Source organism: Equus quagga, chromosome 12 (assembly GCF_021613505.1).
Source record: "Equus quagga isolate Etosha38 chromosome 12, UCLA_HA_Equagga_1.0, whole genome shotgun sequence".
Taxonomy (NCBI): Eukaryota; Metazoa; Chordata; class Mammalia; order Perissodactyla; family Equidae; genus Equus; species Equus quagga.
In genome coordinates this window covers 61,848,723-61,872,884 of record NC_060278.1, presented here as the reverse complement: position 1 = coordinate 61,872,884, position 24,162 = coordinate 61,848,723, and the positions used below count along the sequence as shown (strand labels likewise).

The window sequence follows — 24,162 nt, the reverse complement described above, 5'->3', positions numbered from 1 at the left end:
TTCCTGCTCCCCACCTCCTCACTTCCCTGGAGTCCGGCTCTCCATGTGGGGGAACTGGATGCAGCCCTCCAGGGCCTTGAAACTTGAGAGGGGAAACCAAGAACCAGATGTGGCAGAGGGAGGAGTTGCAAGAGACAGTTCAAGGTTGCTGATGATGGCTAGACGGCTGCACAGGAGGCAGTCTCCTTGGATCTCCGACTGCCCCTCTACTACCAAATTTCACTTTATTGCCAAGATCTGGCCTGCTACTTTAAGCTTCCTGCAAGAACCAGTCCTCTCCAGCACCACACCTAGCTGCATCCATGACATTACGACTCAATAACTCCACCCAACGTCTGAGGCCTGGGAGGCCAGCCAGTCCCACGTGCTTCTGGGAGGCCACAGGATTCAGGGGAAAGTGCACAGGAACCAGACACATGTGGGCTCCAGGCCCACTCTGCCACACGTCAGCCCGCGACAGCAGGGAAGTTACCCCTCTGCACCTGACTCATCTGTCCGGTGGGATCGCAACCTGTGTCACACGGCGACAGTCAGCACAAGGGACAGGGCTGCCAGCACTGCAGCACCGCGCCTGGCCCAGTGACTGCCCAGCATTGGCACTCAAGGAATATTTGGTAAGGACTGAAGGAATGAACAGCTTACCAAATGAGAAAGCACCACACAAAGATGTATGGGCTTGTCTCTCCTAGCTGCACAAAGAAAGCTATGGTCCTAGGTGTGGGAGTACGTGGAGGGTCCACACTGCAGGGCACTGGGGAATTAGGATCTCTGAGTGGGGACAGCTGGCGGGATCTGGCAGCTTATCTCTTTGACTGGAAGACACACTCCACATCTCAAGGTACCTCTGTAAAGAAAATACCCTCAACAAATTCCATGTGTCCCAGAGTGTGTCCTGTCTACCAAGGCTGGGCACTCACCCACAGAGGTGGATTTAGCCCTGTTCAACCAACTAAGAAGGGACTAACTGACACGTAGGTAATACTACCGGTCTCCCCTGAGGAGGCCCAGACATCTCAACAGAGGCATTGGTGAGGGCAGGGGTGTGGAGAAAGGGAAGTTGCACAGAAAATGGGGATGAGAAATAGATCGAACTGAAGATGGCAAGGGGGGGGGGGGAGGAGGGGGGGCGTGGCAGGGCCTGAGGAGGGCTGTCCTCAGGAAGCAGGTGCACTCTCACACCTCTAAGGTGAGCACGTGGCTCAGGAGGTCGGGCCTTCCCGGACACAGCGCAGCGTGAACTCAAGGGCAAGGCCGGACGAAACCCAGCGGAAGGGACTGTTTCTTCAGTGACCAGGGGGCTGAGGGAGGAAACCTCAGCTAGGTGTGAAGGCAGACACAGGAGAGGAACTAGAGAGGAGGCTGGAGGGTGAGGGCCTGAGCCGTGTGGGGCTGCGTCCAGCTGCACTGAGGGCCAGGGGAGCAAATGCGATTCAGCAACAATGCATGATGCCCATGTGCAAACAGCCACGTTACTACAAGACGGAACCGATGGGCAGGCAGGAGACAGCTGTGCTGACAGCCCTGAAGTGGGGTCCGAGAGGTGAAGACAAGATCTGACCCCAGAGGCGGCTTTCGGGGGAACCTCCCTCCAATCCTGCGTGGTTGGTAGGTTCAGAGACAGAGCTGGAAGGTGCTGCGGGAGAACACGCGGGAGCCGTCAGCTTCTGTCCAGGAAGGAGCGCCATGAGACCTCCCCGGGCCTGCTGCCAGGCTGGCCTGCCTTCCCAGTGCCCCGACATCATCCCCATCCGCCATGGCTCTTCTCCCTTAGGCCACCCCACCAATCACTAGCCCAAGGAAAGCAGAACTCATGAACTTTCCATCCAACGAACAATGACTGCGGCCCTGGAGGCCCCTGACTCACGGACAGGTACTCACGTCGTCCAGCTTCCGGTCTGTGCCCAAGGCCAGCAGGTTGTTGAACTCTCTCTCCATCACCTGGCGGGCCTGGAGTCCACGGGGTGAGAGAGAGAGAGCGGCAGGGCTGTAGCAATGACCCCCGTGCCATCTCTCCCATCTCCCAGGGGTCCGAGGGCAGAGATGGGGTGTCAACGCATGGGACTCATTAGCCTGATGCTGCTCCTTCAAGCAAACCTCAGTGTCCTCTTAGACAGGAAACTGTAAACCTCAGGATTCTTTCATACGGAAAAAATTAGAAAACTGCAATTTTTTAAAAAGTAGGATCACAGAACAAGTGAAGGGACAGGCTTCACCTACTGGGGGAAAAAACTCACATTTTGTGTCTCAGGGAAAATCATGCCTTACAGCTTTCCTGGAGGGTGAGTCAGCACGGAGACCGTGGGGAATGGACACTTAACTTTCTCAGATTAAAGAAACACATTTCGTAAGGCTCCACATCAGAAATGTAACTGAGGACGACTGCTCGGTCGCGGGCATCGGAGGCCCTGGGCTGAGGGGCACAGAGGCTTTCTCTAGGCCTCCCAGGAGTTTAAACTCAGTAGGTTTGGGAATGCCAGAAACAAAGTGTTCTCAAAACTGCCACCAGGTGATTGTAACCACCTTTGGCGAAGGATTCCATCCTGGGTCAGCCCCCACATCCTCTGAGACCTCAGCTCAGTGAATGGCCCAGGAAACAGCCCAGCGAGCACAGAGTGCCCAGCAGTCCCGGATGTGCTGCTCTCCACAGAGCTGGAGGCACTGAGGGGAAACAGAAGACAGAAATGAGCCCACCACTGGGTGGAAAATAATCACCAAGCTCCGTAAGCATGGTCTGCACCGGTACTGGGGACGGACTGTGGTTATAAATCACTGGAAAGGAGCAGCATAGTAAACTGTCACGTATGCACATGACGCTGCTCCACTGGGCAGGGCGACACTCAGTTATAAACTTCAGGAACATCTCACAAAGTCATGTGAGAGGGCAAGAAAGCAGCTGAGGAGGCGGGAAATGGGCAAGTGGAGAAAACCTGCATCTCAGGGAAATCTGAGCTCTGCTTAGAGGTCAAGGGGCTCTGTGCTCTCGGATGTGACTGGCTGGAGGTCCCTCCAGAGAGCCTATGGGACACACTGGCCTTCTGTGCTGCCATCACCCACAAAAGCCAACATGTCCCCCAGAATTATGAGGCAACACAGCCCCACCCTCACATAAGCCAAAATACATCTGCTCCCGGGACAGCTTGCGCAGCGCTGGTGGCTGAATTTCAAGAGACCTGACAGCTGCAGAGTCCAGACAACGGCGGCTAACGTGATCAGGGCAGGAGGCGAGTCTATATGAGGAAAGGCTAAAAGAATTAAGACCTCTCTGTCTGCAGAGACCAAGGCTTGGACCCAAGGCAACACAGAGTTTAGAGAGTCACGAAAGGTGAGGCTGGTCACATACGAACACCCTCACCAAGTGCAGAGGATGGGGAGAGGCGTCCCCTCCCCAGGGGAGCCTGACGGCATCTTTGAGACAAATAAGATCAGGAGGGACGTCACACGACAGGGTCCACTGCCTACAGGAAGGCAGGAAGGCCGGACGTGACCGCTCGGGAGGACCTGGATGCCCCTGGCTGGCATCCGTAACAGTGAGGAAACGTCACGTCAGGAGACGTTTGATCTTCTGAGCTCACACAGCGGACAAAGCCCTGGCACAACAGGCTCTGGGCTGCGCTGCTGGGTGTATTTAGCTTTCTTAAGCCTGGGGGCCCAGGAGTAGGTCCCTAGGGTGGGACACAGGAGATAAATAAGGGCTCTCTGCTCCCTTCGGGTCCCAGGGCTAGTTTTCCTCTAAGAAAAGTCAGGTCAGAAAAGTGACTGAGGAAAAAGCAGGCATAGAGTCCTGGCTGCAGAGATGGGGCTGGGAGGAGGCGGGGTGCCCATGGCAGCACTGCACCCGGGCCAGGCGCACTCTCTACATGCGGTACGCCTGTTCCCCAGGCATGGTTATGCACATCCCCATGTGGAGTGCTGAGAACGTCGTGATTCGGCTGGGACAGGCCTCAGAAAAGCCCCCAAAAAAGATCCGTCAGCCCGTGCTGTGCGAGAGCCAGAGCAGGAGAGTTGGGGAGGGGAGACGGAGACAGACCGAGGGCAGGGCCCACCTGGGTGTTCTGCGTGGGGATCTGGAGGAGCAGGGCCAGCGTGTTATGGTCGAAGTTCTCGTCCAGGGCCAGCAGGGCACCATGCACGCCGCTCTCGTGCAGGCTTCCTGCGTACTCCCGAAGCCCAATAGACTGGACCCAGTGGACCACCTGGTCGTTGGTCCAGACCAGCACATCTGGAGGGCGGGGAAGAAAGGGGCAGAAAGAGACAGAGATTGGGCCAAGGCCCCTGCAGGGCCAGAAGGAAGCTCCCCAGACCCAGAGCTCCAGTCCACCCTGCTCTCAGGCTCCCAAGGTCCTGCGTCCTCTGTCCGTCCTACCTGGCTCCTGGGCTCCTGCAGAACCACCCCCTCCGCCTCCATCCCCACGGCCTGCAGGACTCAGGGTGGGGCCAACAGGCTCCTGCCAGCCCCTGCCCTCACTCTGGAAGTGCCCTTCTTGTTCTTTCCACCTGCTAGTCTCAGACTTGCCTCACCTTCCCGTCCAACCCCACCCAGATCACCAAGTTCCGCCAGCACTTCCTCCCAGTCTGTAGCGCTGTCCGGGACCCATGGTATCGGCCCAGCTGGGGGCCAGTGTCTGGTATGGGGTGGGGGTTACAGCTGACGGGGCAGGGCTCTCAGGGATGGACTATGTCTCCCTCACTGGACCCAGAGCCCCCACTCCCAAGGCTGGCCTGTACCTTCCCTCGCAGACATGGAGCCCCCCGAGGCACAGAAGGCCTTCAGCCCTCTCTCAGCCCATGGAAGGTGCCAGCAAGGCCACCCTGCCCCTCGCTCCATGCCCGTCAGAGGCCCACCGAGCTGGCCAGCTCACCCTTGATCTCACGCTGGCTCTCCTCCCGCCTCTTCTCCAGCTCCTTCCGGTCATAATTCAGCCTCTTCAGACACATGATGCCATACTGAAGACTGGTTCTGTAGGCACACAGCCCCGAGCCAGGGCCTCAGCAGGGCGCATTCCCACCACGTCTGCCCCACATCTGGCACAGCCAGGGCGTGTCCAGACCTACAGCCTCCAGCACAAAGGCCACCCCCGCCAGCACACACTCCTCCTTCTCCCAGGATACTTCCCTCTCTCTGCTGACCCCATGTCCTCCTCAGCCAAGGTGTGGGCCTGACTGGTGGAAGGAAAGCCCTCTGAATGAAGCAACATGCCCCCCACTCTCCAGGCACTGGAATCACACAGACCCTACAGAAATCCCCTGGTAACCCCATTTCACTCAGAGTCCTTGCAACGGCCTACAAGATGCTACGTGATCTGCACCTCACACCAACACCTCCACTGTTCCACAAGCATGGTAGGCACACCTGCCTATGTGCCTCAGGGCCGTTGCACTGGCTGCTCCCGCCATCTGAACACTCCTCCTCTGGTCTGCTGCATGGCTCACCCTCTTGTCTCCTCTAAGTCTTGGCTCAGGTGTCATCTTCTCAACTCAGCAGTCACCTGATTTACAACTAACATCATCACCACCCCCGGCCCACACTCACAATGCCCCATACTCTGGTCTAATTTTCTCATCTATGAACATGCTATATAGTTACTGTTCCGTGTCTGTCTCTCCCAGTTAGAAGTTAGGTCCCAGGAGGGCAGGCAACTTCGTTTTGCCCACTATGGATCTCAAACCCCTAGAACAGTGCCTGGTACAGAGTAAGCACCATCAGTGCTTAATGAAGGAAACAACGTAATTCACGGAAAGTGTAAAAGTACTTAAACAGCACCAGGTGCATAGTAGGCACTCAATATGTAACAACGAAGCCAGGGTAAGGACCACAGAATCTGCAAGTCAGAAGGGACCCCACAGACAATCACTCCAAGCTGCCATCTGATGCAGGAGTCACCTGGGCAGCATCCTCCCAAGAGGTGCGAATGCCTGTGCCTGTCACCTCGCGACAGCAGAGGCAGCCGGTTCCACCTGGGTGCAGTCACTGCGGTGTCCTTCCCTAACCTGAACATGACCCAGTTGTTCAGCCCCTGGGTTTGTCATCTGTCAGATGGAGGGACAGAATGGAGGTCCCTCCAAACTCCAACTGCTGCTGCCTCTATCACTGAGGCCACTGCGTTGTGAGAGAAATGATGCCGACCGCGCCCTCCCTCTCTCTCCTCAGGTCCACCCAGGCAGCCCTTCTGCCTAGAACACCACCCGCAGCTCAGAGACACCAATTCACCAACTCTCTTCTGGCTCAAGGCACCCATTCACTGCTCGAGCTGCGGGTCCAAGCCCTGGCCACTGGAGCGCACACCTCCTCACTGGAGACCCCTTCCACCTAGTTTCGATCTCACTAGAACTTTCAGTCTAGTTCCTACGACTTTCAAAGCTGTTGCATAGCATAGCAAAAGCATAAAGGCCTGCAAGTCAGGTCGGCCTGGGTCTGAGTGCCAGCCCTACACTTCCCAGCTGGTGGACTCCGTAAGCGAGAGAAGGGCCCCAGCTCTGCAGCAGGGCTGCTAGGGGCATTAAAGGCAACAGTACAGAGGGCAGGGCCCAGCCCTGAACAGCGTGGCCCTCGGCGACGGCCCCGCTGTGGAGGACACTGCTGAGCGCTGTGTGCACTGGCCTCCCGTCAAAGTGGATCCTCAGGATGCCTGTGCAGTGGAGCACAGTGCTCCAATGCAGAGTGCTCTGAGCGGGGTGTCAAGAAAGAAGGATGCTGGCCCCATGCTGGAGCCACCCAACCGAGGGACCTGATCACACTCAGTTTCTATTGGACTCAGTTTCCCCATCTGTAAAAGGAGAGTTTTTAAATATCCCTTTTTGTCATAAAAGGTTATGATTCAAAAGAATGTTTAGAGCCGTAACAACACGCTTATGAAACATCAAATGGAATAAACACAGGTATATACATAGTTGAGGGCAGGAATGTGGAAATGCTTTAGAGACTAATGTACTCAAGATTTAGAGCTGAATCTGGAACCACGTGCGCAGACGAGTCCCATGGGGCCTGGGCAGGGGGCCTGAGGAGGCCTTCCATGCACCACGTGGGGCCACGCTGGCTGATCCCCAAGCAGACCTGGCACAGCCAGGCTCCCTGGGCAGGGCCGGCCCTTTCTCCCCACCCCCATCAATCACTGGGGAGGACCGTGCAGCTGGGCCTGGCCGCCTCCAGAGAGGCAAGGTTCCCTTCAGCCCAGGGGAGGGAGCGGTGGTGCTGAACACCCACAGCCCCAGCATCGGAGGCTCTGCCGTGGCGTGGCAGGAGAGCAAGACTCAAGTCACACTTGCCCTCTGCCGTGGCCCGAGGGACCCTCGGCTGCTGAGCCTTCCTCTGCCTCCATGTCCTCCCCCTTGAGATGGGGAGGCCACTAGATCCCTTCTGGATTTAACTTTTTACGGTTGATGAGCCAGAGAGACCGAGGGACATCCACAGAGCCCCGAGCTGTCCTCACAAAGCCACACACCTCGGCCCCAACATTAGTGCGTATGCTCTCCTCATCCTGGGTGGGCCCAGCACATGAGACGGTGCCGCTCTCCCACAGGGCTGCTGTAACATTAAAGGTGAGAGACACAGGCCTGGCTCAAACACGACCTGCATGGCCAGCAGCCAGATGTCATCAAGGACTGCCTCAGACCAGACACCCTGGACCCATGGCAACCCCTCGTGCTCTCCCACCCAAACGCCCACCGGGGTCAGGCAGGTCCTGCAAGGGGCACAGCCGCTGGTGGGGTGGGAGAGCCCGGAGAGGCCGCCCACCCACCCGGCGCAAGGGATGCTGCCATCTCGCTCCAGCTGCTGTCTCCACACCAACATGTGTCGACAAGGCTTCCAATTTTTCAAAAGAAACCAGACATCCGGAATTCTGTGTAAAATTTCCTAGTGCTTAAATACTGGCAGCTAAATCCCATAATTTTTAAAATACTATGTAGGCTGAACAAAACATATCTGTGGGCCAAATTCTGCCCACGGGCACCAGCTGGGGACCTGCACTGTAGACACTTCTGAAGGAAGGCCTTCCCAGCACGGAGGAGGAGAGGCCTGGGTGACATCATGCACAAAGGTCGTGGGTTCAGAGCTGAGAGACTCAGAGCTGGGCTGTTGCAGGCAAGGGCCCAGAAAACCTGTCCTCTCCCCTTGGAAGGAATGAGACACCTACGCTGGACGCTGGGTTCAGTCTGAGTCATCCCAGGTAAGCAGAGAGAATTCAGCAACTATAAGAACAAGTGATGAACTTCAGATGTAGGAGGAAACCTCCAAGAAAGTGAAGCTAAAGAGAAAGGCCTTTGTGTCCTAACGGCTGGAGGTGAGACGCCCAAACTCTCAAACTGTAGGAGGAGATGAGGACTCGGCTCTCACAAGAGGAAGGTGTGTCACCACCCAGAACAGGCCACAGAGAGAGAGGGAGGCATCGCTATTCCTGGGCACACACCCCGGGCTGGGGAGACCATCGGGAGCGCCGGGGCTGCAGCCTTCTCACCGGTGGAAGCTGTCCACCATCTTCAGGTGGACGCGCAGGTCCTTCTTGGTGAGGTGGTCCAGCATGCGCGCGTCCACCAGGCACTCCATGAAGTAGCTGCGGTACTGCGGGAGCCCCAGGCTGGGCAGCCACTCGTTCCCGATCCACTCGTGGTTCATGTCGCCGTAGGCCAGCGTCTGGGGGACAGGGTGGGGAGGCTATGGGCGGGAGGCAGTGCCAGCGGGTTGCAGCTGGCGTTTCTGGGGGAGAAACATCACTCCATTCTCCACGGCAGTTCAATAAAACTTCAGCTCATTTCACTACAGGGCTGGGAGCGGTGGGAGGTGGCGGTTTTAAGTGGAACTTCTTAAGACCTCAAACGATCCGGTTCCACTCACACATCAATTATCTACACTAATGAACAGAAGCACCTCTCCAGGCAGCAGAGAACAAGAAATCCTTCCTGCCGGCCCGGGAAGGCGCCTGCGGCACTGTGCGGCAGAGCTGCCGTCCTCTTTCGCAGTCAGCCTCCCACCAGCTGAGCCCAGGGGACCGGCTGCAGTGCCGAGGCCCTGCCGAGCAGCAAAGGAAGCAGTGTCTCTTGGGAAACTGGCCTCACACAGGCCACAGGGGAGTTAGATATTGGCTAAAGGCGTAAAAAAATAGACAGTGGCCTGCCCCTGAATAGCTAGCACTCGGTTCTCTAAGGCTTGCTTGTCCATTCCAGGAACTCTCCAGAACTCCTGTCCTTTGTTTTTGCTGTTCAGTCATCGCCTCCTGCTGTGCGCAGGGGCCGCCCTGACCACCCACCCCTGGAGAGAGTTCTAACGGCAGCCCTCCGTCACTATTTCCCCGCCCTACTTGATTTACTAGATTGGAAGTTCACTTTGTTAGCTGTTAAACTGAGCCCGTTGGTACACAGAAGAAAACAGATAGCACGAGTTGGTTACAAAGGTCCATCTACAGACATGCTGTTGCGTCCACCTCAGGCTCGCCCCCTCCACCCCTGCCCCAGGCGTGGCCACTGTGCTGAGTTTTCTGTCCATCAACCCCTTGCTCAAGAACAACTTTACAGGTTTTACAATCGCTAATGTAGATTTCCCTAAACAATGTATTATTAACTCTGCTTGTCTTTGAGTTTTAGTGGAAAATCCTATGAATCTTTTGGGACTTACATTTTCCGCGTGATGTGACATCTCTAAGAGTCATCCCCTTCCCCTGCAGATGGGTTTCATGCGAATACACTAGAGCTGACCGGCCCTGCCTCCCGCTCAGGGCCTCCCTGCCACTGTTGACAGGGCGCTCTGTGCTTCCTCCTCGTCAGCACTGACACTGTCTGACATCTGTCCATCTGTCTGTCTCTTTACTGCCTGTTTTTCCCCTAGAACGGAAGCCCCACAAGGGCTCAGTCTGTTCACTCTGTACCCAGAGAGCCTAGAAGGCCTAACCCCTGGTAGATGCTTGGAGGCATCTGCTCCCTGAATGAATGAATGGATGGATGGATGAATGGATGGATGGACGGATGGATGGATGGATGGATGGAAGGCCTCATTCAGCTCACCAGGGTGCCCCTGAGGGACAAGGAGAGCGCGAGGCTTCCCCATCTAAGTCTCATTATTCCTGGGGAGGGAGTCAAACTGGGGGAGAGGCAGGCACAGCCTCCAGGGCTGCTCACTGCAATCCTGAGAAACCAGAAGTAGCTAAAGGGGGATGAGGACAGAGGAGCTACAGCAGGCAGAGAGGAGCTGTGTCCAGGCTCTTCAGGTGAAGGAGGACACTAAGAGACTAGGACTCAGAGTCCAGCTGAGGAGAGAACCCGTTGGGAGCCTACTGTCCTCAACTCCTGAGAGCTGGTTCTGTACAAGGGAAGAGGGTCTTACCTGAGCCCAGCTTCCCTCCTCACTGTCCTAGCGGAATGGGCGCAGCATGTCAGAGGAAACAGGCAAAGTCAAGAAACCTGGCAGCCTCCACCCGGGCCCCACCAGGGAGAGGGCATGGACCTCTGGGAGGGGATGGTGAGAGGGGAAGCTGGTTGGGGCAGTCAAGAGAGAAAGGCCCCATCAGGGAGAGGGCACAGACCCCCAGGAGCAGGTGGTGAGAGGGGAAGCTGGTTGAGACAGTCAAGAGAGAACACAGGCTGGTGTGCGTGCCTGTGTTTCCGGTGAGAGAGGAGCGAATGCGCATGTGGCAAAAACATCTTCCACACCTCCCAGGCTTGGCTGGGAGCCAGGCTGACCCAATCCTCCCTGCTCCTCCTCTGAGGACCAAGCACAGAGGCAAGGGCTCTGGCTGCAGGCCCAGAACAGGCACAGACTCCCAAGCCCAGCTCTTCTCCACTGCAGCCCAGTGGCCAGAGTGAGCTCGTGACCCTGGAGTGGGACACACACACACTGTCCAGTCTCACTTCTCTCGCACAGCCCTCCAGACTGCGAGCAGAAGTAGTCACCCATTAGGGACACCGAGCTCCTGGGAGATCAGCAGCACCCCCTCTGGCTGCCCACAACCCTCCCGCTCCCTCGTGGGACTCATCAGCCCCAACCCAGCCGAGGGCCAGACTCACTGTCTTCATGGATGTGGCCAGAGTTTCCATTTCTTCATGGGTGACCCAGACGTTCCCAGAAGACTGCAGGCAGAAAGGAAACCTAGCTGGTCCTGCGTGTGGGTCCCCAGGATCCCCACCAGGCTGGGAGCCCCAAAGACAAGAACAAACTCCTTCACTGAGTCCTCCCCCAGGCTCCGCCCAGGGCTCTGCTCACTGCCTTGCTCTGAGCAACTCTGTTATCACTGTATCCACACTGCTTAGCACAGAGCCCGGCACAGAGAAGTGCTCAAGAAACATTTCCTGAATGAACGGTGCAGCTCTGGAATAAGGACTGACCCGTCACAGAGACAGACAACATGAAAGCTCTTCCTCCGAGGGTCGTGGAGTAGCCTGCATTCTTGTGCAGAGGTGGGAGGACCAGGACAGAATTCACAAATGCCTACACCCTCTGCTTCCCCAATCTGGCAACAACACAGAACCCCAACCCCAGGAGTCCCATCCTGCCGACTCTGTGCAGGGACCTGGAACGGTGGGCAGAGTAGGGACGGGGAGACGGAGCCCACGGGCGGAATGTGGAAGGCAGGGAACTAGGCCTACAGGTTCTCCTAGAATCAAAGTTACCCCTCCTGGACTCCAGGCGGAGCCCTCTGTGGGAATGGGATGGGAGGGGCAGGCCTCAATGCTACCATCGTCCCAAAGCCCAATGGGAGACACTGCAAACACTATTCAGGGGCTTCTGAAAGTGTCCTGGGTGAGGCAGAGGCCACTCACAGTCCTGGAGGTGGGCGGGGCCGAGGGGCTGGTCAGTGACACCATCTCCTGGATGGCCAGCCGCAGCTTGAGCCGGTGCAGGGCATTGCTGATGCCGATCTCCCGCTGGATCTCTGTGTCCGACAGGGCCGACATAATGGCACCGCTCTTGACGTTGGCCCGGCAGGCAGCCACGTACCAGGCAGGCATCCCCACCCAGAGCTGCAGATACGGGGCCCAGGGGGTAAATTCAGGCCCTTCCCCACGATGTAGACCCTGCTGCCCAGAGCTTGGCAATAGCAAGGGGCAAGGGCCTGGCCTCATCCATGGTCTCAGAACAGTGAACACAGAGCAGAGCAGCTTAGAGATGTGGAGACGACCATCATCCAGCACCTCTCTTCCCCACCTTACAGCAAAAACCTGAGGCCTGGGGAGGTTGAGGGATTTTCCAACACCACGTGGGTGATGAGAGAGTCAAACCGGCCCTGAGAACCTTCCGGCGTAGTGGTAACTGGTCCCTCATCCACACCAGCTGCCCATGAGGCGGCTGTGAGCAGCATCAATTCTCCTCCAAAGTAACTGGCACATGTGTCTGCTGGGGGAGGGGGGTTCTAGAGACACCACCCCTCTGCCGGAGTCGTCCTCGTCCCACCCCACACACCCTTCCCACGGGACCCCGGCAGACTCCCCTGCCCAGCTTACCTCCAGCCAGGAGACCACAGTGGGGCCATCCCACTGGGCAAAAGGCGTTCCTTTTCTGCGGGCATCTTCAAGCAGCTGGTGTCTTGGAGGAAGAGGAACGAGAGACTCACTAGTCCTTCCTCCTCCCTCCACCAAGCTGACTTCCTGGGACGACGGGCTGTGCCAAGAGCTGGACTCCCACTCCCCGTGCCATACCCCGCCTCGACCCCAGTGCACTGTGCTGAAGCAAGAGGATACCAAGACGTAGGGCAGGAACACCTCTCCAGCCCCAGAGGGTGACGTGCACATGGCCTGACACAGACATTTTAATCTGCTCTGCCAGAGACCCGCAGGCCCGGGTCACTCTCCCACAGCCCCTTGCCTCCTTCCGCGGGTCATCCTAAGAGCCACTACCCAGACCCTGCTGTGCCCACATGGACCAGGCCAACCCAGCTCAGAAGGGGCCTTGCTGGACTCTGGTGGCCTGAGCTCCGTCCACGCAGCCCAGGGGAAGGGCAAAGCCTGGCCTGCAGCTCTTACTTCTTCTTCAGCCGCCGGTCCTTCTCTGCCTGGGTCCCCAGCTTGGCAGGCACCATAGGCTCCTGAACACCGAGCTCGGAGTCTGTTAGGAGCACTAGAGGGGAAAGGCAGCGTGTCAGCCAGGCCCTCTGCTTCTCCTCCCGTGGCCTGGGCTAGGACTGCGGAGCAGACCAGCAGGAGGCTCCGCCGTGTATGACAGCCCAAGAGGGCCTGAGGGGCCACCCATCATTCCTAGAGCCTCCGCTCGACATCCCTGCATCCAGGTGAACCCACAGTGGCATCGAGCAGGTCACCCTCAGCCCAGTCTCCCCTGGGGAGTTAGCCCTGGAGGTGTTTTCCAGTTAGCGGACCGGAGTTGTCCCACCCTAACAGCAGCAGAATCCTAGACAAAACGTGTCCCTCCTCCAAACCACGGAGCAAAGGAACCCAGAAAGCCAGACAGGAGTGGCTACAGGGCTACGCAAGCAGGCTACCAGGCTCAGAGGGGATTATCCCGACCTGGGTCAGGGACGGGGAAACAGTGTCAGCCTCTTTCTCAGGGGGTGCTCATTTGCACTAAACCACAAAGGGGAGCATGCACAGCTCTGTCCTCTTCTATTAAGGGTCTCCTGAAGGGAGGCCAGCACCCTACAGGGCTCACAACAGGAGCAGCACCTTAGAAATCATTTAAGTCCCGCTCACTCTGCACAGTGAAGAGGGCAGCAGGTGTGGGTGATCCAGAAACCAGTGAGAGATGCTGCCTCAGACTCAGGCGCCAGCGTGGTGTGGGGCGCAGAGGCAGGCAAAAGCTCCACACAAAACGCCTCTCCTCCACATCTGTGGCCCTCCCCACGACTCGCCGCATCCCCTGTGGACTGGGGGCAGGGGGCTCCACCTCCTTCCCCGCTGAGGCTGCACATCCCAAGCAGAGGTGCCTGCCTTCTGTCCTCCCCTTCCTCCTCCTTCTCCCCTTCCGCCTCCTCCTCCCTCTCCCTCCTTCCTCACTCTCCCTCTCCTTCCTTCCCCTCTCCTTCCCCCTCCTCCTTCTTCCTTCTTTCTCCCCCTCCTCCTCCTCCTCCTCCTCGCTCAGCTAGCTGTGTTCTGATTCAGCCCTCCAGAGGCGCAGGAAGGCATAATTATACACCTGAGTTCAAAAGTTCCCTTCTTATAGTTGGTCAGGTTCCTCCCTGCATGAAATTCGTCAACGCTCCCACTGCCTCCCAGGAACTTCTACACCTCTTCCGCAGCCTTTGCAAGGCCCTTAAGAGCTGGCTGAGCCCAGAGTCCAGGCCCGCCTGCCCACTCCTCCCACTCCCTCCCTTCCCCACGCTGAAAAGACTCAACTGCATACAAAACTCCCACACCCAGAATCTTTGCCTTGCTCAGACCCCCTTCCCCTCACCCCTGCACCTCTGCTTGGCGAATTCCTATGTAGCCTTCAAGCTTCAGCTCAGGTGTTGCCCAGCAGAGGCAGCCACTCCTGTCGCCCCCACCACACTATGACTCAGTTCTGAGTCCCAGGAGCACCCCGGGCACTGCTCTATCGTTGTCTTGTTTGGGAATCGTCTCTATTTTTCCCTTTTCATTAGACATGGAGCTCCTTGAAGGAATGGACAACAGCTCCCACCCCTCATCCTAAGCCTCGTCTACAGCAATTACTCCCGAAATGTCTGCTGGACAACTGACTGACTAACCAGATGCGGGAAAGAGAAGGAGGGAGGGCGGGACGGAGACAGCTAACACTGACTTAGGCCCCAGCACCCGCCACGCACGCCCTGGGACTCTAGGTACTACACGAGCCCAAGCACTTCCTTGGTACAACGTCTACAAAGCTGTGAGGAGGGATTAGGATACTGTGAGTCCTGGAGGCCAGATGCACCAGAAATCAGCTCTCATCAGGAACTGACGCTCCTAAAGGAGGAACCAAGAAACTCCTCCTGAAGGTCCTGAGCACAGCACACCGGAAAACTTCCATATCGGGAGAAACCCCAGAGGTCCCACTCTCACTCCTATGGGAAGCCCTCCTACAGCATCCCCAATAAACCGCCATCCATCGCCGCCTGATCCGCCACCACAGGAGGCAGTCCTGCTGGAGAACAGCTCTAACAGGAAGCTCCTGCTCCTGTGGACTGCCGCACGCCTGCCTGTGGTCTCCGCTCACTGGGCCCTGTGGGCAGGCAGGGAAGGCTGGATCCGAGTGTACCTCCTGCTCTGACCCCACGCTCGCACCCATTTGCTAGGAAGGGGATAGAGACCGTGTCCCGTGGCTCCATCCCGGCTCAGCTGGATCAGCCGGCCCTTCTCCTTCTTCCCGAACAGGCGGCCGATGGACGACTTGATGCCCTTGCGCTTGGCGCCCTTGTGCAAGGAGTCCTGGCTGCTGCTGCTGCTGCTGGGGTTGCTGCCCTGATCCTCCAGAGCACTACAGGATGACAGCCAGGAGGGGGCGGGATGAGAAGAAGACACTTAAATTACAGCAGGACAGATGCAAGTCAGACCTCAGGAAGGACAGAGTTTGGGTAGGGGTGAGGGGGTATGATCACAGCAGGTGACCAAAGGAGCCATGGAACTATCCTTCCCTGATGGTGTTTCAAAGAGAAGTGAGACGTCCAGACACCTGGGACAGGTGAGATGCAGCCCGTTCAGAGGCAGAGGGAGGGATGAGACGGCCTTGGGGTGGAGAGACTCAAGGTGAGGCCTGCTCCCCTTACCTCTTGCCTTCTTCCTGGCTCAGGGCTGGGTGGCCAAGCTTCTCCAGCCGCAGCGTCCTGGGTGAGGAAGGAGGAGAAGTCTCACATTTTATGGTGGCTTTATCCTCTCGGTTCTCTTCCCGAGACACTGGCGACTGAACAGACAGTGGAGCTGTCAGGGAATACAGGCAGAGACCAGGGGCCTGCCTACCCAGCCCAGACGAGGCAGAGGAGAATGGAGAAATGCAGTGGGGAGGCCCTGGGGCCTGAGTTCCAACTCAAGGGCCCAGGGTGGGGAGAAGCCAAAGGGAAGGGCCTGGGAGAATTAACCCATTAGCACCTGGGTCATCAGGAATACTCACCAGCAGCTTCCTCCTATGCTTTCTTAAGTCACTGGGCTGGAAGAGAAAGTGAAGGGTGAGCTCGGACTCACCCTCTGGATGCCCAGAATTTAACCCCAAGGGGAGCCCAGTGGTCTTAGGATGAGAAGATAGGATTCAGTGCCTCACACAGGCCTGGGGAGCATATCACAGCAGAAAAAAGCTGGCCCAGAAAATACACCAGGGCTACCTCTGGGAGAGACGAAGAGTGTGGGCAGTGGGGGAGCCCCTCAGGCCCTTTCCGATCCAGAAGGACACAGTGGCGGCCTGACATGCCGGGCTCTGCACACGTCCTGGGAAGAACACGTGGGCCTGACTGAAGAATGAGCCCTCCCATGCTTGTCGACTCCCCCAGGCAGCCCCCAGAGCAGAGCCCAGTCATGATGGTGGTGTCCGTCAACTACCCAAGACTCTCACCAGGGTCATGACCCCCATCCGGTCCAGGTCCTGGGCAGCACTGCGGGAGGTAAGCTTAGGTGTGGAGCGGCCACTGAGGGGAGGGGATGCGCTGGCCAGGGACAGGGCGGTCAGAGAGGTGGGGATGGAACCGCGTTTACGCAGCTGGGTCAAGTTCAGGGCCTCCATGCTGCCGCTGGTCACCCGCGTCTCGATCTCCTCAGCTCGGAGCTCCGTGGACTCCTTCTCCTCCTGGATCATCCTGGGGGACGGGCCAAACCGGACCTCAGCATTAGTCCTGCAGGGCCAGCAAGAGGCAGGCGCTGGGCACCACCTGCACCCACCGCCCTGTGAGCCCAGGCAGGAGGCACTGCCCAGGGGAGCCCTGTTGTTTCTGGCACTGCCCAGACGTGCAAGATCTCGCAGCATAGGGGGTTCTATCCCTCTGTAGCTTAGAAACATCCTTCTCTCTTTCTTGTAGCTGCCTAACGTAACAAAACTCCACAGTTTAACCAACACAGGTGCTAGGAAAGGAGGCAGCGTGGTCAGCAGGTGCAGACCACCCCGCACGTCAGCCTGTCAACCTAACTACCTGACTAACCACAGGGGCACCCCCGAGCCAGGCCTCAGTCTCCCAATATGCCCCAAGTCAGCAGTTCCCAGGCATAGGACCCTTATTGGATTCTGACCCCCGACAGAGTCCTACCTGTCCCATGGGAAAAGGGGCACGATAATGATAATGTGGGGGGCACTCAGGGAGCGTGTGTATGCACACTCACACACACGCACACACTGACACCCAGATGCCAACCGTGTGTGAGGAGCAGGACTTTATTCTGAGAGTGTCTCCCAGCTTCAAGGATGTTTCACTGTCCTTCCCTCTGTAGAATGGTCGTGATAGGAAACGTGGTTGCCTTTAATGTTTGACTTTGCGGAATGAAAGCTGGCAGTCCTACCTGAACACCCTCCCATGTGGGGGTGTGCCTGTGTGTGAGGTTCTCTTTCCAACTGGTCTGTGAGACCCAGTGTGGGAACCACTGAACCCGACGACCCGTGGCCTGTAAAGCTCTGATGACCGACTTGGACTTCGCCTGCTGTTTGTCGGAAACATTAATAACTCTCCTCAAAGGCAGGAAGAGTGTGGGTCTTGACAGTGTCCCCTGCGGCTGGCTTCTGTCTGACGCCTCACTAAGGACGGGAGCCGTGGCCCAGGGCACCAACTTTAGACCCAAGTTTGAATCCTGGCTCTGCCACTTACTGTGTTGCTTTAGGCAAATCACAGAACCTCTCTGGTTTCTGTTCCCTTGTCTGTAGAGTGGAGATAAGGCTGCCTCCCTGGAACAGTGGTAAGACTGACGCTAGCATTCACAAAGCCCCCTGAGGTGGCCTTGGCAAAGGGGAGCTACACACTTGGTGATTACGCTGAGCTGCACAAACTGGGGGAACACAGCCTCCCACGGCCCTGGGAGGGAAACCAAGCCTGAGAAGCCAAGCTGGGGTCCCGCCCGCGTTGTCCACGCCGGCCCAGCACCTTGCCTGATGGCCCACAGGGCCCCCACACCGTGCACTCTAAGGTCAGCTGGAAGAACAAGCTAGCGCGTGCAGGAGTTTTCCTGCAGGAGCCAAACAGAGGGCCCACTGTCCTTCAAGGCTCCCATGCCCTCCGCCCCCACACCTGATCTCCGCGTTGATTGCATCCAGCTGCTCCTGCAGCATCATGGCCAGCGTCTGGGCATCTGAGTGGCCACTGGGGGAGACAACATCCATGGAGCCCACCAGACCCCTTGGCTCATCCTCATCCACATCGGAGATCTCAGGGTCACTGTCAAAGGAAGGGGCGGCCGCGGGGGCCACCACCCCAGGCAGCGGAGATGGCTCCCAGTCCTTAGCAAAGAAGGAGGGTAAAGGATAGCAACAAGGCACAGCAGGGGACTGAGGAGCAGAGCCCTCCCCACCAAGACCCGCAGCCTGGCATCTCCTGGGAGCCTGTTAGAAACGCAAGGGCTCAGGCCCCACCCTGGACCTGCTGATTCAGAGTCTACACTTTAACAGGGTCTCTGGGTGAGTCACCTGCACATTAAAGTCTAAGAAATACTACTCTATGCTGCTAAGAAACCTTACTAAGAAATACCACTAAGAAATACCCCATGGCCGAGTGGTTAAGTTTGCACACTCCGCTCCAGGTGGTCCAGTGTTTCGTTGGTTCAAATCCTGGGCGCGGACATGGCACTGCTCATCAAACCACACTGAGGCAGCATCCCACATGCCACAACTAGAAGGACCCACAACGAAGGATATACAACTATGTACCGGAGGGCTTTGGGGAAAAAAATAAAATCTTTAAAAAAAAAAAAAGAAATACTACTTTAACTAACTCAAGGAGCTGGATAGCAGAGTGGTTACGACAGATTCCAGAGAGAGACTGTCTTGCTTTGAATCGCAGCTCCACCAAATCCTAGCTGTGCAACCATGGAAAAGTTGTTTAACCTCTCTCTGCCTTTGTTTCTTCATCTGTCAAATGGGGATAGTAGTAATACCTACTTGGTAGGCGTGTGTGAGGATGAAGTGAGGAAATGCACATGAAGCATGGAGCACGGTGTGGAATACAAAGTAAACAGCACAGAAAGGCCATCAGTCTCTCTGAAGACAAGGAGGACTACAGCCAGGGAACACGAGAAGGCCTTGCAGGCCAGCCCTGTGTCTCAGAGCTTCAGCGTGGCGCAGAACCCTCCAGTGACCCCTGGGAGGAGGCGGCTTCTCAGAAAGCATCCTACAGACCTCTTCGGTGGACAAAGGCCCAGAAGAGGCAAGAGCCAGAACGGGCTGGGACACTGCTCTTGCCGGTCCCCCACCACCCAGCCCCCAGCTCCCCGCAGGGCCCCCTTCCAGCTCCTGCAGCCTAAGTCTGAGCTCCAGGGCAACGGCTGTGCTCCTAGAACCAGAAGGAAGCAGGAAGGAATAGCACTTTTCTGCCCCTTGTTTTTCCTGTTTCCTGACAAACCCCCGAGACAGACTCAGCAGGAACTCAGAGCTGCTTCTCAGAAGATTTCAGGTCCCATCCCACAGGCCAGTTACCCTGCCATCCCTCCCTCATCGCCCTCATAAACCACAACTTTTGTTCCAGAAAGCTTGCCATTTGCATCTTGCCCTGCATCCCCCACCCCAGCCACCAGAAACACACGCCTACACACCCAGGCACACGTGTACACGCTTCGGGGGGCCTCAGGGACTGGCTGGCCGCCCGCCAGCCCCTACCTCTCGCCCACCAGGAGGCCAAGGCAAGGGGGGGGACTCAGCTGTTGCAGCTGACGACGGCCCCGACCCCAGGGCTGCAGCTGTCGTCCACACAGGGGAGGGCAGGGGAGGATTTGCGCCGCACGCCAGCCGTCTGTGAAACTGGAGCCAGGCACGCGGCCGAACTGACCCCAAACTCCCCAGGGAGACCCCCACCCCTCCACCCCTCACCTTGGCAGACTCCTCCCGTAGTGCTGAGTAGCGGCGATGCAGACCTGGGGGCGCATGGGTGGCTGTGCTCAGAGAGAGCCGCACGTCCGCTGTGCTGCCCATGTGCGACCTTGAGTCGGGGGGGGGGGGGGGGGGGGGGAAAGGGGGGCCGGGGGGGGGGGGGGCCCCCCCCGGGCCCCCCGGGGGGCGGGGGGGGGGGGGGGGGGGGGGGGGGAGGAGAAAAGACAAGCTCTGAGGACTGGGAGCCCCAGCTCACCACCACTGGGCCCAAAGAGTTGAGGGGTCTTCAGCTTGGAGAAGAGAAATCCTAGCAGGACATAGAGCTATTGTAAATGTTTTAAGGGCTGCCATGTATGTAAAAGATTAGATTTATTCTCTGGTGCTCCAGAGATCAGAATGATCCAGGAGAGAAAGTTCTAGAGAGGCATCTTTCCATTTAACATAAGAAGTACCTTCGAAAGGCAGGAGTTGGCTGATGATGCAACTGGCGGCTTTAAAAAAGCTGCGCTCCCCATCAAAGAGGTATTCAAGCCGAGGCTCTCTGGCCATCTGACAAGAAGTGGGGGGGTGCCCAGCACTGAGGGAGATTGCAAGGGATGATCTCTAAAGGCCCTGTTAACTCTAAGGGCCTTTGTTTCTTGGTCTTCTCCCCAGGGCTCCCCATAATACGGACTGAGTCCCTGGCGGAAATTCAACCCAGGCATACCCCCAGGAAGCTTCAGGAGGCCCTGACACTGTATCAGACACACAGGCCAGAGAAACCACTTTGACTGCCCCCACTGTCTGTTCCAACCCTGAGGCCTTAGGATCCCAGTAATGATCCTCTAATATCAGTGACACTTCTTCCCTATGCCTTCCCAGTTTGGAACCCTTTAGGGAGCCCAGTGCAAAGGGACAGGGTGCACCTATGACAGCCCACACAGGCAGCTAGAGGGAGAGGGGCGCTTCTGTTTGTCCCCCTCTTCTCCCCTGCAGCTCAGCCCCAACTCCACAATGGGTCCAGGGTCCAGCGCTGCCCTAGTCAAAGCCAGGAATTCCCATACATTAAGGTACACCAGGCAGTGGCAAACAGCTTCGTGTACTCTGGACCATGTCTTATTAACTGGGGGTCGGTCTCTTCCGAGCGACCTACAGGAAGGGAGAAACAGGAAGAATCCAACTGCGATTTTCCGCCTGTCCCCTGCTTATCTCCAGGCTCCTGTACAATGCCTGATGAACCGGAAGATGGCACCTCAGTTCCTGCCACCCCAGACGCCTACAGGCTTCTCTTCTTCAAACTCAACCTCCCCTCCCTAACTCAAGCTCTGCCCCTCCGCACATATACACGTTTCCTTTAACCTCTCTTCAGGGAAGCTGATCCCTATTTCCCTAACAGCAAGAGAAGAGCGAAAGGAACCTCAAGGGTTCTGATCTGAGAGACTTTGGAGTGGAGAGAAAACAGCCAGGAGCCAGGAGCCGTGAGAGGCATGACCCACTTCCATCTCCGTGGCCTTCACCCTGCCTCTCTGGGCAGAGAACTGAGCACAGGCTTGAGGTCTGAGTTCAATATCAACTGCTTTACAAAATATGAAGAAAAGTCCAGAAGCTCCCTGAAATGTAGCCCTAATTCAAGCATTAGGTGGAGAGCTCCACTCACATCCCTTAAAACATTTTCAGGAGAAGGGACGCCACAACCAGGAGTAACATGGCATCTCAGCTTCCAACAGGAAGGAAGCTCCTGATGCCTCATCTCAGTCTCTCCCGCTGCCTTTCTGCCCACCATGTGCTGCCTGAACCGAGGCAGTCCTCGACTCCTCAACCGCAATGCTCCAAAGCCCTAAAGACGGCGTCTCAAAAGAACTAGAGCGAACCGGACACTCCCACGAGCGGGCCCTGTGGGACACAGGTGAGCACGTAACTCAGCAGACCCCTCTCAAGGGCATACCCTGTGTCAGAGCAGCAGGAGGCAGAGCCTGTCCCACAGCACTGGGGAAGGAGCATCCTGTGCTTTACGTGCCTCTCAGCATCCCTCAGAGGACAGGTGACCCTTTCTCAACTGCCCGCATGAGCTGGGCGACTCTGACCAAGTTCTCTGAGCCTCAGTGTCCCACCCGGAGCAGAAGGCAGACCCTAAGGTCCTGGGCTTGCAGAGCAAGACGGAAGGAGACAGTGAGGAGGGCAGACGAGGCTGAGAAAAGAAGCTGGCATTAAGAGCACACATGGTACACTAGAAACCAGGCCAAAAGCTATGAGAAGCAGTCACTAGTCCCACTGTAAAGACCCCTTGATCAAGATCACGCAGCCAGCAAAGCTGGACTCTGACCTGGAGCCGTGTGGCCCGGTAGCTGGGGCTCTTCCCAGCAGAAGGCTGTCACTCAAGACCCTGAGGAATATGCTGGAACCACAGGCCCACTGCATTTGGTGGGAAGAAGTTTCCCTCCTCAGAGTCCATCCAGGACCCCATCCTCGCACGCCCAGCCTCCCGTGCTCCAGTACCTGGAGTGGACGCCATCCACAAACGGCCCCCCTCGACCCTTCAGCTGGTCCACCTCTTGGCGCAGCTTCTCAATCTCTTCGGATAGGCGGCCCTGTGCCAGGCAGACCCAGGTCGGGGTGGGGACCAGGGAAGGGCAGAGAAGGGAGAGAGGGACAAAGAGGACAGCAGAGTTGGGGAGAAGCAGAAGAACGCACCACAAAGTTCAAAGCCAGGGGCCCCAGGCCAGGCCCACAGATGACACCAAAAGAGAAGCAGTCCAACTGGAAAGTGAGCAGAAGGGTCAGCAGCAGGCAGGCAGAGGGGCAGGGCCAGAAGCGGGATCTGTCTGGGGAAGGACTCTACCAGATAGGCCTGCTGGGCCCTCACCACCACACAAATGCCTGGCAAACGAGGCTGGGCAGTAGAAGGGCCCTGGTGCCCTCGCAGACCTCACAGCCACTGCCGAGGCAGGGATGTAGCTAATCCTCCCAGAAACACGGGACTCTAGCCTCACCAAGTGTGAGGCCCCGCCAGATCCTTGTGTTGAGTGCTGCACTGGGCCTGCCTCTCTGCTGCCCACTCTGTGCCTATGCCTACGGCCTCAGTTTCTTCTATGGGTGGTGATGCATCCGCCATGACGGCTCTACTGAGGATTAGTGAGATCAGGTATGTACATGGACCGACAACTGGGCTGGCACAGGCTGGCTATCAGAGCAGCTGCCCACGGCACAGGTGTGTTCCCTGCTCACAGCACGGCCGGTGGGCTGGCCGGCAGCTGTACCTTGTGATGGTGCTGCTCCTCAATCTGCCGCTGGGAGCTCTCCAGCTCCTGGATCAGCGTATTCTGGGGAAGAACAGCTGTGAGCCCACCCCGCGCCCTTTCCATCAGCTCCAGCCGGCCCCCGCCTCGCTGCCCAACCTGATCCTCGGTCTGCAGCCCCCTCCCAGCCCCGCCTCCGCAGGCCGCCCCGCCCCTCCCAGCCTCACTCCACGCCCCTGACCAACCTCTCCCATCCCAACCCCGCCCCTACCAGCGGCCCCGCCCCCTTCCTGCAGCCCCACCCACCCCGGCCCACGCACCTTTTCCTCCAGGGCCGCCATGCGCTCCTTGAGGTGGAGCTGCAGCCGCTCGTTTGACTCACTCAGCAGCCGGTCCACGGTGTCAGACAGCCGCTTGTTATGGTCCTCGTTCATCTTCTCGCGCTGGCGCACCTGCACAGCCAGGCCACCTCGCACCAGCCCACACCGGGGCCATCTCTCCACCGTCCCAGGGAGCCAGCCACCCTCTTTGGTTCTACCCTGCTCGCCTGTCCCCTCTCTCCAGTTCTCCTAACTACTTCCTCCTGCCCCTCTGTGACTCTGTCCCTGGCCAGGTCCTTCCCCAGCTCCCACTTCCTCCATGCCCCACCCACAGTCTGCCCTGGGAAGCTGCCCTAGGGGCAGAGAGCCCGGCCCGGTGCCCTCACCCTTGCCAGCTCCTGGTTCTTCTCCTCCAGCTGGCCCTCCAGCTGCCGCAGGTGCTCCTCAATATTGCCATGCCGTTCTTCAGCCTAAGGGCAGGGATGGGTCACTGCAGCCTGCGGATCATCTGCCTCCTGCTCAGGCCTCATATCCCGGGCACACTGGTGCCAGGGTGGTCTTTGGGGATCAGGGCCTCAGGTATCAACAAAGCCCAGCCTATCATCTGAGAGCAGAACTGCCAGCACCACTGCCAGGTTCCCCCCGCAACCCCTTCTCGCTGCTCAAGGCCTGCCTTAAAGCATCCCAGAGCTGGGAGCTCAAGAGACTGTAAAGTCTTCCCCACACTTGCAGAAAAAAACTCCACTTGAAAGCATGAGCTACCATAAATCTC

General features: G+C 57.7%; 1 protein-coding gene across 12 annotated transcripts in view; it reads right to left on the bottom strand.

Annotated features, from left to right (window-relative positions):
* PPFIA4 (PTPRF interacting protein alpha 4) overlaps positions 1 to 24,162 on the bottom strand; it is a 47,574-nt gene that overhangs the window by 5,312 nt on the left and 18,100 nt on the right. For 6 of the 12 annotated variants that reach the window (XR_006891127.1, XR_006891128.1, XM_046679132.1 and 3 more), the window contains exons 10-28: positions 23,777 to 23,860; positions 23,391 to 23,522; positions 23,092 to 23,154; positions 22,331 to 22,422; positions 19,856 to 19,964; positions 18,066 to 18,274; positions 16,412 to 16,652; positions 15,977 to 16,012; positions 15,636 to 15,769; positions 15,180 to 15,346; positions 12,946 to 13,039; positions 12,427 to 12,508; positions 11,746 to 11,946; positions 10,993 to 11,055; positions 8,454 to 8,629; positions 4,860 to 4,957; positions 4,044 to 4,219; positions 1,879 to 1,947; positions 1,180 to 1,633 (exon numbers count right to left, since the gene is read on the bottom strand). Coding sequence is in view for 10 of the 12 variants with exons in the window: in XM_046679132.1 (XP_046535088.1) it covers positions 1,180 to 1,633; positions 1,879 to 1,947; positions 4,044 to 4,219; positions 4,860 to 4,957; positions 8,454 to 8,629; positions 10,993 to 11,055; positions 11,746 to 11,946; positions 12,427 to 12,508; positions 12,946 to 13,039; positions 15,180 to 15,346; positions 15,636 to 15,769; positions 15,977 to 16,012; positions 16,412 to 16,652; positions 18,066 to 18,274; positions 19,856 to 19,964; positions 22,331 to 22,422; positions 23,092 to 23,154; positions 23,391 to 23,522; positions 23,777 to 23,860 (2,680 nt within the window). In the remaining 2 variants the exon portion in view is untranslated. The other 6 variants (XM_046679137.1, XM_046679135.1, XM_046679141.1 and 3 more) reach the window with 5 other exon arrangements.